General features: G+C 39.7%; 1 protein-coding gene and 1 long non-coding RNA gene across 4 annotated transcripts in view; one reads left to right on the top strand and one right to left on the bottom strand.

Moving 5' to 3' along the window:
• The window catches only part of LOC308473926, a 36309-nt gene extending 33868 nt beyond the window's left edge, over positions 1–2441 (bottom strand). For both annotated transcript variants that reach the window (XR_013984409.1, XR_013984410.1), the window contains exon 1: positions 2353–2441. This is a non-coding gene — a long non-coding RNA (uncharacterized lncRNA). The remainder of the gene's footprint in view (positions 1–2352) is intronic.
• A 241-nt stretch (positions 2442–2682) lies between these two features.
• Positions 2683–16989, top strand: part of HBS1L (HBS1 like translational GTPase) — a 42618-nt gene continuing 28311 nt past the window's right edge. The window contains exons 1-5 of one of the 2 annotated variants that reach the window (XM_080999656.1): positions 2683–3022; positions 5254–5319; positions 5942–6073; positions 8288–8479; positions 9457–12905. In XM_080999656.1, the coding sequence (XP_080855782.1) occupies positions 2980–3022; positions 5254–5319; positions 5942–6073; positions 8288–8479; positions 9457–10952 (1929 nt within the window). In that variant the 5' untranslated portion in view covers positions 2683–2979 and the 3' untranslated portion in view covers positions 10953–12905. Of the gene's footprint in view, positions 3023–5253; positions 5320–5941; positions 6074–8287; positions 8480–9456; positions 12906–16989 lie in introns of those variants that run through there. The other variant, XM_080999655.1, reaches the window with a different exon arrangement.

Below are 16989 nucleotides of genomic sequence, written 5' to 3'. Positions count from 1 at the left end.
ATTTAGTTGGTCTCTAAGGTGCTACTGGACAATTTTTTTTATTTTTTTGTATATTTTGATAGTTGTGTACCTGTGAGCACAATTAGATAGAATGATTAAACAGCCGTTTATTGGCCTCCTGTTGGCAATCTATTCACGTAAGTTTGCCAGACTAACTTGGACTGGTGCACCCAGAAAGCCTGCACTTGTAAGTGGTTCGAGAAATGCAGGTGGCACCGTAAAACCATGCAAGGCCTTCCACTGGCTACAAATGGGCAAGTGTGACATCTGGCATTGGAGGAATGTGGGAGTGGTTATATTCGGTGGCATCACATCCTCAGTGCGAGGACCCTTGCAAACCCATTCAAAACCACAGTTCAGAACATAGTAATGTCAATAGAGATCCCACTAGAACAAACACCACATGCAGGAGCTTGTGTATGTGGCAGGAAGCATAACATCAGACACAAAAAGACCCCCCACAAGCTTTTCCTCAAAACAAAGCCTCCTGACTTGGGACATGGTTTCCCACAAAGAATCCCAGTAACTGAAGTTTGTTATGGTTGCAGAGACTTGTAGCTCAGGGAAGAGGGTAAATTAGTATCCAGGTTTCTATCTGGGAAGCCACGTACTTTAAAAGTTTTGTGTGTATGCAGCCCAGTGGGACAGCAAGAGCCCTCATTAGAAAAGTACAGTGGGCAGATGAACAAAGAGAATATCTGTCCATCATTGCACAGGAACTGTTCACCATGTAAAGATGTGATGATGATAACTAAATAGAACTGAAGCCAAAATAGACTAGCTTGTAGGGGTGAAGTATTTATCCTCATCTCTGTAACTGTGAGAGTTATGAAGACTTCCAGAAAGGTTTACTTTACATGTGGCATTTTTCCTATATGGAAACAAGCACCATGTGACACCCACCCATTTCTCTTTTGGTCACAAACACACATACTGAAATATTTAGACATATTGTGTTTAACACTACAAGAAAATTGCCTGAAGGGTTTTTTTTTCCTCCTTAGCATGTTTTTCTTAAAAGTTGTGGGCAGTGTGTCTCATTATCAAGGCCTTGCATATTTTCAATATCCACCCAACTTTGTGGTATTACTATAATTTTTTTCAAGGGCAGAGTGACAAGCACATTGATATAAACAAAATCATTATACTGCAGGGATGATCTTTTATCAGATAGGTTTTCAAGTAGATTTATAAAATGGAGAATACATCTGTCATAGATTAGTTATTCAAAGATAGCACAGTTGTTCTAGCAATGAGTAATAGATTCTTTATGTTTAAGACTTGTGAAATTTAAACATGCTAACAAACTGATGATTTAGTTCTTTCCCGCAGGTTATCACATTCATTGAATGAAGCTGATGTTTACTGTTAAAGTTTTATGTTCCTTAGGATCTTTCTCCCTTCTCTTTGGAGATTTGTTCCAACCCCCTTCCCCCATTTGAGGTAAGGTGGGTTGCACCCATTTGGTGGATTTCCTTCCCCAGAGCTTGCATGGCACCAAAAATTTTATCCTTTCTGCACCAGATGAAAACATCCCCCCCCACGGCTTTTTGGTGGAGTAACTATGTAAAGCACTATCACGAGCATTTTACAAACAGAGAACATAAGCTAAAGCCTCGTTGCATAACATAGGTCATTTTTTTATAAAGAGATTTGAAATGAGGGCTCTGTGAGCAAAGTACTATTCTTTACCACCAGTACAACTGCCATTTATAAAACTGAAAAAATTATAGTAGCCACTTTGGACTTTGTTATTGGGAGAACCAGTGTAGCTAAAACTTAAGTGTTAAGGCTAGAATGAGGGCACTTGCTTTCAAATCTCCCTCCATGATTTGGCCATATACAGTGGTACCTCTTGTTACGTACTTAATTCGTTCTGGAGGTCCGTTCTTAACCTGAAACTATGCTTAAACTGAAACACCACTTTAGCTAATGGGGCCTCCTGCTGTCAATGCGCCACACGATTTCTGTTCTCATCCTGAAACAAGGTTCTTAACCCAAGGTACTACTTCTGGGTTAGCAGAGTCTGTAAACTGAAGTACCGCTGTATATGTCTACTCAGAAGTAAGCACCACTGAGTCCAGTAAGACTCCCAGGGAAGTGTGCTCTGCTACCTCAGGCACCAAGCTCGCTGGGTGGCCTTGAGACAGTCATCTTTTTCAGCCTAACCCACCTCATCCGGAGGGTAAACCATTTCCGTTGTCCTCAGCTGGTTAGAAGAAGGCAATGATTTTCGAAACGTCATAAACTGTAATAAAACACCTCTTATTTGGCTAGTCAAGGGCAACTTGACTGGCTCGTCTGCCACCAACGTAGCCACATATAACATGCAAAAAGAAACAAAATCAAAACCTTGCGAGGGCCACATTAACTCTGAAGGACACACGTCTGGTCGTGGGAACTCCTAATTCTTGACGTGGAGCGCAGGAATGAGCATTAGGAATTAATACTGAAGCAGGAGGTGTTTGCCCTCGTGTGATCCCGCCTAATTCAGAGGGTAGCGTCGAAAGACCACAGCTAGCAGCCCGCCACTCAACTCGCAACGCACGCGGCGCTGACGCGACTTTAAGTAGAGGGCGGGCCTGGTCATCGCGGGCCTGGCTCTTGATTGGCCGCTTGACGCTTCAGCGATCCGACAATTTAGCTGACGTAGCCCAGCTAAAGCGCGAACAAACAACAACACGCCAAGGCCGGACGGGGGCAGTACGTCACGCGCCCCTCCCACCAGCCGCTTCACTCCAGCCTTGACACACGCGTGCGCGTACCTGGTCTGGGTGAGGGGAGGAGAGAGAGAAAAAAAATATACAGCGTAGCGCATGCGCGAAAAGCTGCCTACGAGGAGGGCGGGGCAGCGGCCGCACTGGTAGGCCCAAACCAACAACATGGTGACCCGGGGGCGCTACAGACGCCTCATCTGAGGGGGTGTCAAGGGGGCCTAGCCTCTCTCAACTACCTCAGGTCGCCATCGGCGCGCTCGACATGGCCCGGCACAGGAACGTGCGTGGCTATAACTACGACGAAGGTAGAGAGCTGTTGTGTTAAGGGAGAGCTGCTCCTCCGCATCCAACTTCGCGGGAAGGCCCACCCCGCCCCTCGCACGACAGACTAGCCCGGCTCGGCATGGGGGGGGGGCGGAGGGAGGGGAGAGTCTCGGAGAGAGTGGCAGTGACGTCAATAGCACGCCCACGACCTGGCTGGCGACGGGGGGTCTCGAGCGAGGCGCTGAGGGGGTCGCGGCGGCGGAGGGAGCCGAGAGGCACGGCGGGAGGGGGGGCAAGAAAGAGAAGGCATGGCTAAGCGTGGGGAGGCCGCTTGGTGCGAGGCGGGTCGGGTTTCGTTGGAGAGGAGCTGGAGTCCTTCCCTCCTGTTTTGCCCCACGGCTCACCACACCTGCTGGCATACCTGGTGGGAGCCTGAAACCTGTGGTCCTCACCGTTGACAGAGGCGCAACCATTTTGAAAGGGACGCTGCCGCAGTGTGTGTGGTAGTGGGGATGGCTGATGAGGGTTAAAGGGGTTCAAGAACTGGCAAGAAGTAAGGACCCTTCGTGGTTCAATATGGTGGACCTCTGGAGTACTGCAAGCCAAGGATAGGGAACCTGCAGCCCCTCCAGTTGCTGCTGGGCACCAGCTCCCAGCATCCCCAGGCAGCATACGCTGTGGTAACAGATGGTAGGAGCTGCTGCCTTACAACATCTGGAAGGCGACAGGTTCCACTTCCTCTGTATAAGGAACACACATGATGCACAATCTGCCTGCTAGCAGGGGCGGTTGATTGGTCGCTGTTGGAAAATCCTGCCAGTTTCAGTGTAGAAACACATAATCACAATGTATATAAACAATCTGATTTTACGCTGCTGAAGATGCATCCATGTATTGCACTGGTCCAAGTTTAGGTTCCTCAAAAAACTTCTGTTTAAATGTTCCCCTAAAACCTTTTCATAGTGCTTAATCAATTTTATGTGATCACACAATTCATGTAGAGCTTATAAGTACTGTACTTAAAACAAATGTGAGAATATACGTATTAGTGTTAAGTACTGTAGAGCTGCACACCTATAATGAAAAAAAACCACTGTATAAAAACTGCAATAATATCAACAAGATAAAATCTGGCACATGCTATGTGCCATACATCTATGACATACTATCTTTTCATATGAGGTCAGAATAGGCATTTCAGTATATATGAATTATAAGGGATTTTATTTGTAATCTATGTATTGCAGAACATTTTGACTACTACCCTTCTTGAATAGATATGGTTAGGGTTGTGCTGTAAATGATTAAATTTTATTTAGAAATATCTATCTTTAATAATTTAAGATCAGATGGGCAAATCCAACATGATTCCTCTATAGTATAATAATATTCTATATCCTACCTGCACACTCTATTTTTAACATTACTCTGGATTAATTACTGCCCTTTTGTTGTCATATGCCTTCATGTTATGTATCTTTCACATGTTTCCTTTTCAATTATTCTAGAGAAGAATATTTTTAAAGCTTTGACTTAAAAATTTAGGAATTTGATTTCCTTGTGTTTCATCTTTGAGGCCTAAAATCATAATTTAATTACTTTATTAGGAAATAAAACCCTCCTAATCTCAAAAGTCTGACATTTCTGCACACCTCTATCATTATCACTGTTCAAGGACACATTCTAGCCAGGCAAAATTGCACAAGAAGGACACAGAGCATGGCCAATGAGGATATGGCTTCAGGAGAACATGGTCTGCAGAAAGTTCTGAGGGCCAGGTAGAATGACCTGGAAGGTGATGCACCTGAGCTATAATGTAGCTTAAAGGTAAAGGTAAAGGTACCCCTGCCTGTACGGGCCAGTCGTGTCTGACTCTAGGGTTGTGCGCCCATCTCACTTAAGAGGCCAGGGGCCAGCGCTGTCCGCAGACACTTCCGGGTCACGTGGCCAGCGTGATGAAGCTGCTCTGGCGAGCCAGCACCACACGGAAACGCCGTTTACCTTCCCGCTATAAAGCGGTACCTATTTATCTACTTGCACTTAGGGGTGCTTTCAAACTGCTAGGTGGGCAGGAGCTGGGACCGAAAGACGGGAGCTCACCCCGCCGTGGGGATTCGAACCACTGACCATGCGATCGGCAAGTCCTAGGCACTGAGGTTTTACTCACAACGCCACCCGCGTCCCATAATGTAGCTTAATGTTTGTTATAAGAATGTGTATAAGAAAACTTTTTAAATTCAGTTGTAAGGAAATTGTCTTTCTTGCTTCTTAGACTTTGAAGAAGATGATCTTTATGGACAGTCTGTAGAGGATGATTTTTGCATTTCACCTTCAACAGGTTAGTTTAATATTTGGCCATTTATCTATGGTGTGCCATCTGACCTAGAGGGAATGTACTGGCCTACATTAAAAAATGTGTATCGTTTGGCAAGGAAATGAATGAAAGAAAGGGAGAGTAGAGGCATAAGTTGCTAAAGTCACTTGTGTAAGATCATTTTTAGAGGCAAGCTTAGAATTCATCTCCAGTACAGTACAGTATTTCTACTTTTACAACACTTTGATTCCCTATGGGACAACTGCATACTCCTGCATTGCAGGAGGTTGTACTAGATGATACGGTCCCTTACAACTCTACAATTCTATGATTAACTGAACTAATTTTATATTGCTGTGGCCATATAACTATGCTAAAAACAAATTGCTGTGAAAGATGGAAGTCCTCTAAAGCCAAACTAGTTGCTCACAACTTGTGTTGATCATACTAGGAAACCGAATTGGCAAGAGTAAGATATACCATAGAAATCTGAAGCATTTACAGAAAAGCATATTATGAATCGTTAGAATAACAAATATTTGCTTTGCTGTAAATGTTAAAAAATAGCCTGATTTATTAAATAGCACAAAACGTCTTAGGATTTGGGAATTGAACAAAACTGTTGAACTCTTTGTTTATGTTATAGCTGCTCAATTCATTTACTCAAGACGCGATAATCCTACTGCATATGCCGAGACATTAGAAGAAAAATATGATTATGAAGCAGAACATAGCAATGATTGTATTCCAAGTCACCAGCTAACAGGTGCTGAAAAAGGTAATTGTAAATATATATTACATTGACTTAATAAACTGAAGTGATTGTGTTGCCACCAGAACATGTGCATGTGACAGTAATGTCATATTCTGAAGTTTGCATAATAGATTTAATGAGTGGAGGCTATTGGGTGGAAAGATGGACTGATGGAGACTTCAAATCACTCCCTTTACCTTCACTTACCCTCTCATCATCTGTTCTCCCTCCACCCGCAGTAAAGAGATGGATGTACAGAGATGGCTGTTATGAGGGCCTGAGGGCTACTGTTAGACCAGCCTCACTTGGGCTGGGAAGCATACTAGGGGATTTGGTGTTGCAAGCTCCTTCTGTAGTCATCACCATGAAAACAGTTCCTCAATTGCTCAGCTATTGACACTCAAGCTACTAATGCCTTTTTCAGAGTTTTGTTGGATAACCTTACATTTCTTTCAGTTTTTTTGGATGCTCCTCTTCACATCTGCTTACTCTTCACTGTACTTCTGTCATGTAGATTGGAGTAGGTGGACAGGCTTTTAGAAGAGTATTGAATTAAAATAAGCGATTCACAGTTCTTAGAGCTAAAGGCTTGTAATTAGCAGATTTTTATTAGCACCCCACTTCCAGCGCTTGCAGTTGTGGTTAACCATCTGCTAAATCCTGAGGCCTGAGAAGATGTGATTTACCTTAGAAGTTAATTACAGTATCTGTAAATGCTTAAAATGTACTGTTAAGTGACGTATCAAATTATGTTGAATTATTTAATGCTGAATATATGCATTTTCCCCTTGGGAGTAAATGCTGTTTGTCTTCTTGATGATACCTATGCTGATAAATATTCAGCCTGTTATAAAGTCCTAAAAGCTGACAACTTCATTATTCTGCTTAGGAAAATAGAATGTCCTATGTCAGTGTGTTGGACCTGCAAATGGGTTACAAAGCCTGTTCAAACCCAGAATAATTATAGTTGCTTGTTCTTAACAGGTATGAGAATACCTATTTCAACTTTTTGTTTTGTTGGCATGTTATAATGCTGTGTTGACACTTAAAAGGGAACACTGAAAAGGCTCAAGTCCTACATTTTAACACTTGGGTACTGCTCTCTGGAGGCTGGCAACTGATTTGGTGATAGTTTATCACAAAGTCCTTGTACAGGGAATTGTTTTGAGTGACAGCTGCAGCTTGCCTCTGATGCACAGATGCTGCCTTCAGTACCTGCTCATCAGAGATGGAGCTGCAACAGTCACTGAAGACAGCTTGTGGCGATCCATCACTAGATCTGCAACCATGGTTACCGTAGTTACGTGTTTAGGCAAGGATGATTTTAAGTTTGCTTGGTTGAAATTTTTCTGCTGAAGAAACAGAGTTTTGAGTGGGCTTGAAATCCATTTGCAGCTGATGTCACAAAACTGTGCAAAAAGAACAATTCCTTGAACTATCATTTACTAGGACCCTCAAATATAATTTTTCAGAAGTGAGGTGATCTGAATTTTTACCAAAATTACTTGGTAATCACTGAGTGTCTTGCACTTGCTGATTAAGGAATGCCTGCATCTTTGTGAGATTTTTCAGCAATGGCTACTGTAAGGATGAAATATAGTAATTATTTATCAATAATGATCTGAGGCTATGTCTGGCAACCATCAAACCCAACATTATGCTGTTTGGTAAAATGCAAACTCAGCCCTCCCATTGATACCTTCAAAAATAATGTTACTCATGATAAAGTCAATTTAAAATATTCATACTTCATTGTATCTGACACTCTGTAGCAATACTTTTTAAAAGAATTTTTTAATAACTTATTAAGAAATAGCCTACAGTCAGATGTTTGGTGTTCTTACATTCTCATAAACAAATCTGTGAATAACTTTGTAAGTACTATAAACATTTCAACAAACTCCACATAAATAGGGGCATTAAGTTACTTTTTGCTTAGATCTCTTAAATAACTGTTATAAAATAGGCAGACACAGTTTAAATTATGAAACTGACAACTGCCAAAGTCATAAGGTCCAAAATTGATGTGACAATAAATTTGGACTTGTGGGTCACCATACCAAAAAGGTTGGGGACCACTCCTCTAAAAGGGTGGAGAATGGCTATTTGTTCCTGGATAAAGATGGTTGTGATTTGGTTAAGGAAACTTAGAGAACACTGGTTCAAAATTTGGTGCAACTGTGCATATTTATTTAAAGCCATTATATGAGAGTCCCTTGTCCTTTTTTTTTTTTTTAGTTAAGCTTGATTTGTGCCTTGATCGCATGAGAGAAGTGCTTGGAAAGTCTGTGCCTGAGAAAGTGATGGTGGAAGCAGTATTGAGCAGTAAATTTGATGTACAACAAGCTTTGGATTCTGTACTTGCCCAAGACAATAAGCAAAATAAGATCAAGAACGAGGATGCCGTAATTGCAGGGAAGGCAACAAAAGGTATGTTTACGTTTAATTTTTGTGTGATTTATTATGTGGCTCTTTTGCATAAGGGGCAGCTGTATAGGAAGTTTTTTGCTTCTATTTACCATTTCTGTTTGTTAATAACTTAAATGACAAAGCTACATATACAGTGGTGCCCCGCAAGACGAATGCCTCGCAAGACGGAAAACCCGCTAGACGAAAGGGTTTTCCGTTTTGGAGGTGCTTCGCAAAACGAATTTCCTATGGGCTTGCTTTGCAAGACGAAAATGTCTTGCGAGTTCCTGCGGGGTTTTTTTCCTCCCCCCCCTTTTTTCCAAGCCACTAAGCCGCTTATCAGCTGATCCGCTAAGCCGCTTAACAGCTGATCCGCTAAGCCGCTTAACAGCTGATCCGCTAAGCCACTAAGCCGCTTATCAGCTGATCCGCTAAGTCGCTAAGCCGCTTATCAGCTGATCCGCTAAACCCGCTAAGCCGCTAATAGTGCTAATCCGCTAAACCGCTAATGGGCTTGCTTCGCAAGACGAAAAAACCGCAAGACAAAGAGACTCGCGGAACGGATTCTTTTCGTCTTGCGAGGCACCACTGTATAGAGGCATCCTGTGATGAATGCCTAAAGTACTGTTAATCTGTAGTCTTCCAAGGATCTGTAAATATCATTAGCACTATGTATATGTTGTACTAAATAATTTGAATTAAAATTATATCATGTAATGGTTAAGTTATAAATTTGATGTAGATTGTGTAATTAGAGAGATAATATTGAAAAACATGGCATATTCTAGCTTAGTAGTGCTATATTTACCGTAGTTAGTAAACTGAATTCATGAGGCTATGATTTACACATCTAATACAGTTTTGATAATGTTTGTTAATTAAATGCCTTTCTGTGTTTTTTCTATTTTGCTGTTGGCTTTCCTGCTTTGCCACAAATTGGAACTGTTTTTGCTTTGACCCTGTGTCTCTCTTGGAATTGTTGGCTCTTGTAAGGTAAGGCTTATTTTGCTCAGAAATATTTTCTAGCACTAACAACTTGGCTAACTCCATTGAAAATACTTTAGATACCACTAAGTCCTGCTGTAGTCTCAGCAACCCTGTGGTCAGTTTTGAATCTTGTAACGCTTCAGCTCCAGGTGACAAAACAGTTTTCAGACCCAAATATGTCAAAACACCTTCAGTAAAAAAGAAAAAATCCTTTTGTAACTCCTCGGGAGCTCTTCCTATACCATTCAGTGACAATGATAAGTCACTTTATAAACCACTGAACAAGCAGGTAACACTCCCACCAACTGACAGCACCAGCACAAGATGGAAATCTTGCAATGAAAGTGATGCATGCTTTAGTTCAGAGGCTGAATTGCTGAAGGAAAATTCTTCAGAAAATGTGTCTTGGAACCCATCTGAATTTAAAGGAGTTGACTTGAAGGGCCTGGTCAGGCTTAATGAAACAGGTGATTCAGCAGATGCCCAAGATAGTGCATTAATTTTTCTCCAGAAAAACTACAGTCATGATAGCAAAAGCTGTTTGGATAATCCTCCTGGTTTTATAAATGCTTTTGGAAATTTGATGCTGGACAGCAAGAGAAGTTACCAGCTCAGTAAAAAGGCTGAACTATCTGGAAATGCCCCTTCATTTTCACACAGTAAGGGCTGCTCCCAAGGGCATATCAGCACCTCTTCAGAAGCAAATAATTTAATATTTTCAGTGTCTCAAAGCCCATCACTGGCTGATCTCCTACAGGAACACCAAGGAAGTAATTCAAACAAGCCTCAGTCCTTATCTGATATTTGCAACCCATCAGCAGGTTTCACAGACTTGGAATTAGGACTTTCACCATTGTCCCAACTAGCCAACCAACCTCAGATTTCATCTGGAATGACAGATCTGTCAGGATCTTTATCTTCCTTAACATTCTCCAAGTCTTCTCCAGTAAAAGAGCTTGAGAGTTTATCACTTTCAGATTTAATTGCAAAATCAACTGCATTGGATAAGCCTCGGACAACAAGCAGCTGTTCTGAGCTTCGTATACCTAAAACAGTGCAACCTGCAGTTGTGAATTCAGATATTGATCTAAGTGTTCTTATTAGAAAATCAACATTATCTCCTCAACATGTACATGTACAGTCAGGCACTTCACTTCCAGAAAAAGACGCTTTATTTTCAAAGCAAGGACGACAAATGTTTGTAGCTAAAGGAAGGAAGAACCAAAAGAAAATGAGGTCACATATTTTGGAAGGCACTGTTCCATGGGCAAAGGCCCTCTCTGCAACACCATCAGCCTTTGCTATAACTCTGTGTCTTCATTATCCCCCAAAGAGATGTAAGCGCCAAACAGTTAATCTTCATAAGGCTTTCTTATACAGTAGGCAAATGCGAGAAGTAAAAATTAATGAAACTGGACCCTTATTAGCAATAACACCTTTTGACTTCAAATCGCCATCTCCAGATGACATTGTAAAATTAGGCCAAAAGAAAGCCTTCACTAGATAACAGCACAATGAACTAATGCAGTTTTGATTATTTTTACATTAAAAAAGATATTTTGAACAGGTTGACTTGGACGGCTAAGTGGAATGGATGTCTTAAATGCAAAGACAATTGTCAGTTAATTTTGGTTAACAAACTTTTGTAGTAAAGTTTTTGAATAGATGCACTGAATTCCAGTCCTTTTTATCCTTTTATTCTGTAATTGATAGAGGTAGATCTTAATCTTTAGCACCTCAACTTTGGAATAATGTGTTAAGGTGCTGAATCTTTTCTAAATAATTAATATTGAAAAAATATTTTTAAGAAAGAGTGTGCTAGCTCCTGCTAGAAACAACATATTAATTTATGGTTTCAGGATTACCTTTAACAAAAATTACACTGGGGACCAAATTATTAAATATTTGCTGTGAATGAATTTCCATAATGTTTTAAATCTCTAATGTGTTTAATATGGCACTGTTACTGTTTGTAGCTGCCTTGTGGCACATTAGAGCTTTGTTTGCTTTGTTTTTAATTTGTCCCTTTCTTTGAAAAATTGATTTGTCAGTGCATGTTTTTGAAATCCCCATGGCAAAAATATTTAATTTACAAATGGCTTACCATCATGTTCAAACTTGGTGAGACCAGAAGTATACATTCAAGAGCACAGCTTGTGAATTTTTTTTTAATGGGTAGTTGTCAAATGCATTTTTTTTCTTTCACACAAATTATTTGGCATTACTGTACTTTCCTGCACTCTCTGGCTTTCTTGTCCCTTCATATTAAATCAGGAGGTCATGTGTGTTAGCTGTCATATAGGTGCATAGCAGGGAACCACAGCCCAGTCTGTCTTCCTGGTTCAAACATATATTGTACAAATAAGCAGACATATGCCAGCCATGTGCTCACTTTATAAAACTTACTAAGGTACAAGCAAAATATTTTACATGTACCTGTAAAAAGTGTAATGTGTGCAGCGGTCCTTTAAAAGATTCAGGCTAAAACTTCCCAATGTTTTTAATATAGAATGATCAGGATGTTCTCTGTCCAACTGAGGAATAACTTAATTATTAACCAAAACACCTACTTCTTCAATCTTTTTAACTATATGTTGTAGAATACTATTCTTTTGAGCACCAGTATCTTAAATCTCATTCAAATGGTGATAAGATTATATTTTTGTCTATTAGCTTTCTGTTTCTGCTGCTTTCCATACTTGTCTTTATTATTATTATCTTCATCAAGGATTATAGGCATTTGTCAAGTTAAGACTTTGTATGTTTTTGATAGTATCAAGTGTTTTGAACAGAACATAATGCATTGCTGTATTTTCAGTGAGAACCCTATCTTAACTTTTGTATTTAATTTAACAGGCAGCTATTATTTAGTTCACTGGGTAAAATATATATTTCTTGGAGAGATGTTTTTACATGCTTTAAGAAACAAACAGCCATGTCAGTATGTAAAATAATTTTGATTTTTAACTTGAAAATATATTTTTATTGTAAGGTACATTCCATTGCATTTTGGTGCAATTTTATTTTTTTATTTTATTGTTGTGAGTTGACACTTATTGTCACAATTCAGCAGTCTCATTAAATATCACTATGTCCAAATGCTTACTGCATCAGATGACAAAAATAGTGTTTTTCCAGTATCTCTTGCTCAGTGGAATTCTTCCTCTGTCACTTTTGCTTAAAGTTTTCTCCTAGTCATCCCATGTACCATAATTGTATGGGATTCCATAGAAAATGAGGGGAAGAGGCTGTTGTGATGTAGGTGGACTAGTGTGGTAGATTGTGGCAGGTGTGGTTTAGGCAGCTTGACTGGAATAATTGTAGTGTAGACCATCACTCATTTGACCACAGCTTGAAGCCATGGACTACCTATTTAGACAGGTTCCGAAATGGTCATTAAGTAAATGTGTAAACACTGTATATTTAGATATAATAGTGTTATGATGCTGCAGGTTTTTTTGTAGGTGTATATAATACAATGGTTGACCAAAGATGAACGTTACCTTGTTTTGTAACTATATTTTTGCTTCCTAGATTTTTTGAAAAGATTTTTTAGCTTTGAGAATATTTCTGAATGGCACATATTCTTCAGGTAACTTAGGACATGACCCATTCTCTTTTGGATATGGTTGCACCCCTTGGAGGGGCTTGACATGGAGCTGAATAAATTTATCCTGTCCCTCCTGGCAGGCTGAAAGGCATTTGCAAACTTATTGTTGCGCTGTGTTTGTTAGATAACAGTGCAAGGCTGCTGCATGCCTCTCTCCACCTGCCCCTTTTCCCATATCTTGAATCTACAAGTTCATTTGAGTTCAGAGAGGTGGTAACTTACAAGCCCGAAGTACTGTGGAAATGAAGAACATGTGGGTTGCTATATTGGTGGTGTGCATTGACCTCCTTTTTATGATAACAGCCAGCATGCTGTACAATGTGTGCAAACCCGAGCTGGAGGTGAGGCAGCAAATTTGAATCCTGATCTCTGCAAACGTGCATCATGCCTTTACATTTGACTGATATTTTACTGCTCTGAAGCCAGCCTCTGTTTTTGCATGTGTATATATGGTACATTTTTTTATAAATAGTGTATATTTTGAAACTGTAAAAAACTATTTGGATGTGTATTTTGGACATCTAAAATGTGCTAGTCAAAATATTCAGAGCATTGTGAAAGCAGTATCTTAGGTTTTTTATGTATTCAAAATCAAATTTTAAAGTAAAATTGACCTGTAGCTTGTTTCATGAAAAATATAGATATATAAAATAAATTTAATTTGAGGATTAATAATCAGTGCACGCTGTCTTCCGTGTCTTGCTGTGAGGGTTCAAATACTTACAGTGCCTTTTTTTTCATGGCTTCTCCATTAATATTGTTTTTTTTAAAAAAAACAGAATTGTATATTTTCATTCCTAAAAACTCTAAAAATAGTTTAAATTTGCACTCACATTTTGTGGAATTAATAAATAAAAATTATTCTTTTCCTTAGTGTGCCTGAATTTAGTAATTGGAACTGAAGTGAAAATAATGGTTGCTCACTCTGTGTTTTGTTGGAAAGCTGTTTAAATATCATTGAATAGTTTGGTTACTTGTGTTTCATGGCCATTCTAAAGGCTATATAGAAACACTACAACAGTCCAAAAGTTGAAAATCTATCTTTGTCATTATTGTATTTTTTATATTTTGTTTAGAACTGCTGACTTCATTCGTCACAGCTTTCTGTCTGTAGTTCTTTGAGGTTCTGAGCTATAGGTAAAATAGGTTCTGTGGGAGCAGGAGTGAAATGGGTATTCCTGAATGAATTGTGTTGCAGTTTTGGTCTCCTGTTTCCCTGCCTACCTTTAAAAAATGTGGATAAAACCCTTGGTCCCACGACAATTAAATCTGTGGCAACATCTATTAAAGAGATTTGCCTTAAAACTTAGGAAGAGTTCCATAGTTCTTTGAATTAGTGTCTATTTCTTAAACAATTTAAGTGCATTAAAACTCAGGAATTTGCTGCTTGTCTGCTTGTCTATATCAAATGGTTCATGTGTGTATTGATTAGTTGATACAAGAAGTGTGCTTTAACTGAAGATATGCACATGGATTCAATAGCTAAAACTCAGAAAAAAGCAAAGGAGATGGGGAGGATATTCATGTGACTCAACACTTGAGTGTTTTCCTTCCTGTCTAAAGGTCATATATCTACACTAGATCCATTGTATTTTTCCACTTGGTGGCCACTTGCTTAACATTCTGTTACTGCTAAAATCTTCTTGTTGCTTATATGGGTATTGCTGACAAGTTGCAGTAGTTGAAAAAGAGCAATGAGATTTGATTTAGCCTACTTTTTGTACTGGAAAATAGTTGTCATACAGATAAGATAACATTGTTGCATGCAAGTTTAATGAAGATTCCAGGCTGATATGTGATATATGACCTCCTAAACCCAATCCATTGTGCCCCATGGCATCTACTACAGCGTCATAAAGTTTCTGTCTTGGTTTGTGTTGTTGGTGTGCCAGCTAAGAGGCATTTCATCCTAAGTACTTGTTCCATAGGCCCAAGGAAACAGTTGCATCTCGATACAGCTAATGTAGTGGACAATTGTATCTCCATGGAGAGGCGATTGTACGTCTGGGATAGCACAACAGAAAAGGCTCTGTTCAATACGGTCTTACCATATACTGTAGCTGTAGATGGAACTATGACCAGAGCCACAGATTTTATAGCATGAGTTACTCTGTAACAGGGAAAATGATATTTCAAGTACTTAGAGCCCAAAGTCAGCAACCTAAGGAGGCAGCTGGGGCTGATATTTAAGGATAGATGTCATATGATCCCGTTTCATGGCAAAATTTGATTAAAATCAGTACAGGTTTAAAAGGTTCGTTCTGCCATCTTGATTCAATGTGTTAAGAGGTATCCAAATGCAAAATCAACTTTACAAAATGTTTAGTAGCTAAGAGTGAATTCACTGGGTAAAGAATTCATGTTTGATGCAGACTACTACTAAGCGTACTTTGGACAGTGTATGCCTAATGTCAAAGTTCCTTATAATTTAAATGTAGCTATGATAAAAAAAAGCTTCAGTCATTTATTTCACATTAGTAAAATACGGGGTAGTGAATAGGACCATATCAGTCTCTTTTGGGGAACATTTTGTAACAAGAGTCACATTCTCTTTGATACAGCTGTGTGTGGGCTTTAGAAAGGAAGTGGCTTATATCAAAAGCAGTGAGAAACATTTTAAAATGTTTTTGAGCTTCACTTTGTATATACACCTACACTGGAAAAAATGACACTCCCAATATTTTTCCCCTGAGATGTTTTATCTTGCAGTCTTAAAGGTAGCATACTATATTTTGAAAGAACACCACTTTAAAAGCTAGGGCAGATTTATTTTGCATATCAACAGGAAATCAGTGGAAATGTGCTGCTATGTACGGCTGAATAATGAAATAATGTTTAGTGTTCTCTTCTGTTATTACATAGTTCTGTTTTAAACAAACCCTGTTAATATTTGAAAATCTGGGATTTGTTATGTTAAAGATAAGAGCAATTATACATATTCTACTGGAATTATTTGTTTGGATTTTTTGCCAAAGGCTTAGAGTAGGTCCCAATATTTTAGAGCCTAGAAGCAGAAGAATAATCTATATTTTATAAATAAAGGTTTGTCCTTTGGTCCTTGTAGAAAACCACTTCCTAGTTATTGTTGTCTGGCTATCATGTTTCACCATCCCAACCCCATCTCTGAAGCCACTTTTCTATTCTGCAGCCCCATTTTTACCTTCACCGCCATGCCCATGCCTTTCCTTCCTTCCTTCCTTTTGTGCAACCCTCCCCCTTGCTCACAAACAACCCCCATGGTAACCTGCATTTTCCTTCTCCCACACATTGCAACTGCTTAGCACCTTTTCCACCTTCTGCCTTCTCCTTTCCTTCAAAGCTTTTCATTCCTCTGCTCTCATCTTCACCCCTATTCCCATGCCTCCTACTCCTTCCTTTCTTTGCAAGCCCATTTGTACCACCTCTTTCCCCCCTCTCCCTCCCCAACTCTCTCTTGCATGCAGATCATCCTCATTTCCTTGCTTTGCTATTCTCCAGCTGGCGTTGATATATGCTATATCTTTAAGATGAATAGAGTCTTTCGAACAAGCTTGTCAGGTAGCTTGTTCGGTTAGAGATAGTTATGTTCAGTTGATGGTTGCTGTGCATGTATGGGTGTTTGCTTGTGAATAATAAACAACAGCAGAGTTTGACTAAAACAGGGATGGAGAAACATGGAGTGTTGGTGTTTCTTTTAACCAACCAGTTTTAACAAGGAAAAATAGCTTTCTGATGTTCCTTTCTTCTCCCTCTCATCTATGATCCCTACTCTTGTGCAACTTTTTGCTCCCCTACTCCACCCTGACCATGCACATCCAGAATTGTGATCCTGCATTACAAATCTTCCATTACATTCTTCCATTACAGGGGTACCTTGGTTTACAACCATAATCCGTTCCAGAGGTCCGGTTGTAAACCAAAACAGGTTGTAACCCAAGGCGCACTTTCGCCAATG

This window comes from Podarcis pityusensis (genome assembly GCF_964106645.2).
Source record: "Podarcis pityusensis genome assembly, chromosome: 3".
In the NCBI taxonomy this organism is placed as follows: Eukaryota; Metazoa; Chordata; class Lepidosauria; order Squamata; family Lacertidae; genus Podarcis; species Podarcis pityusensis.
This window is presented reverse-complemented; position numbering and strand designations above follow the sequence as displayed.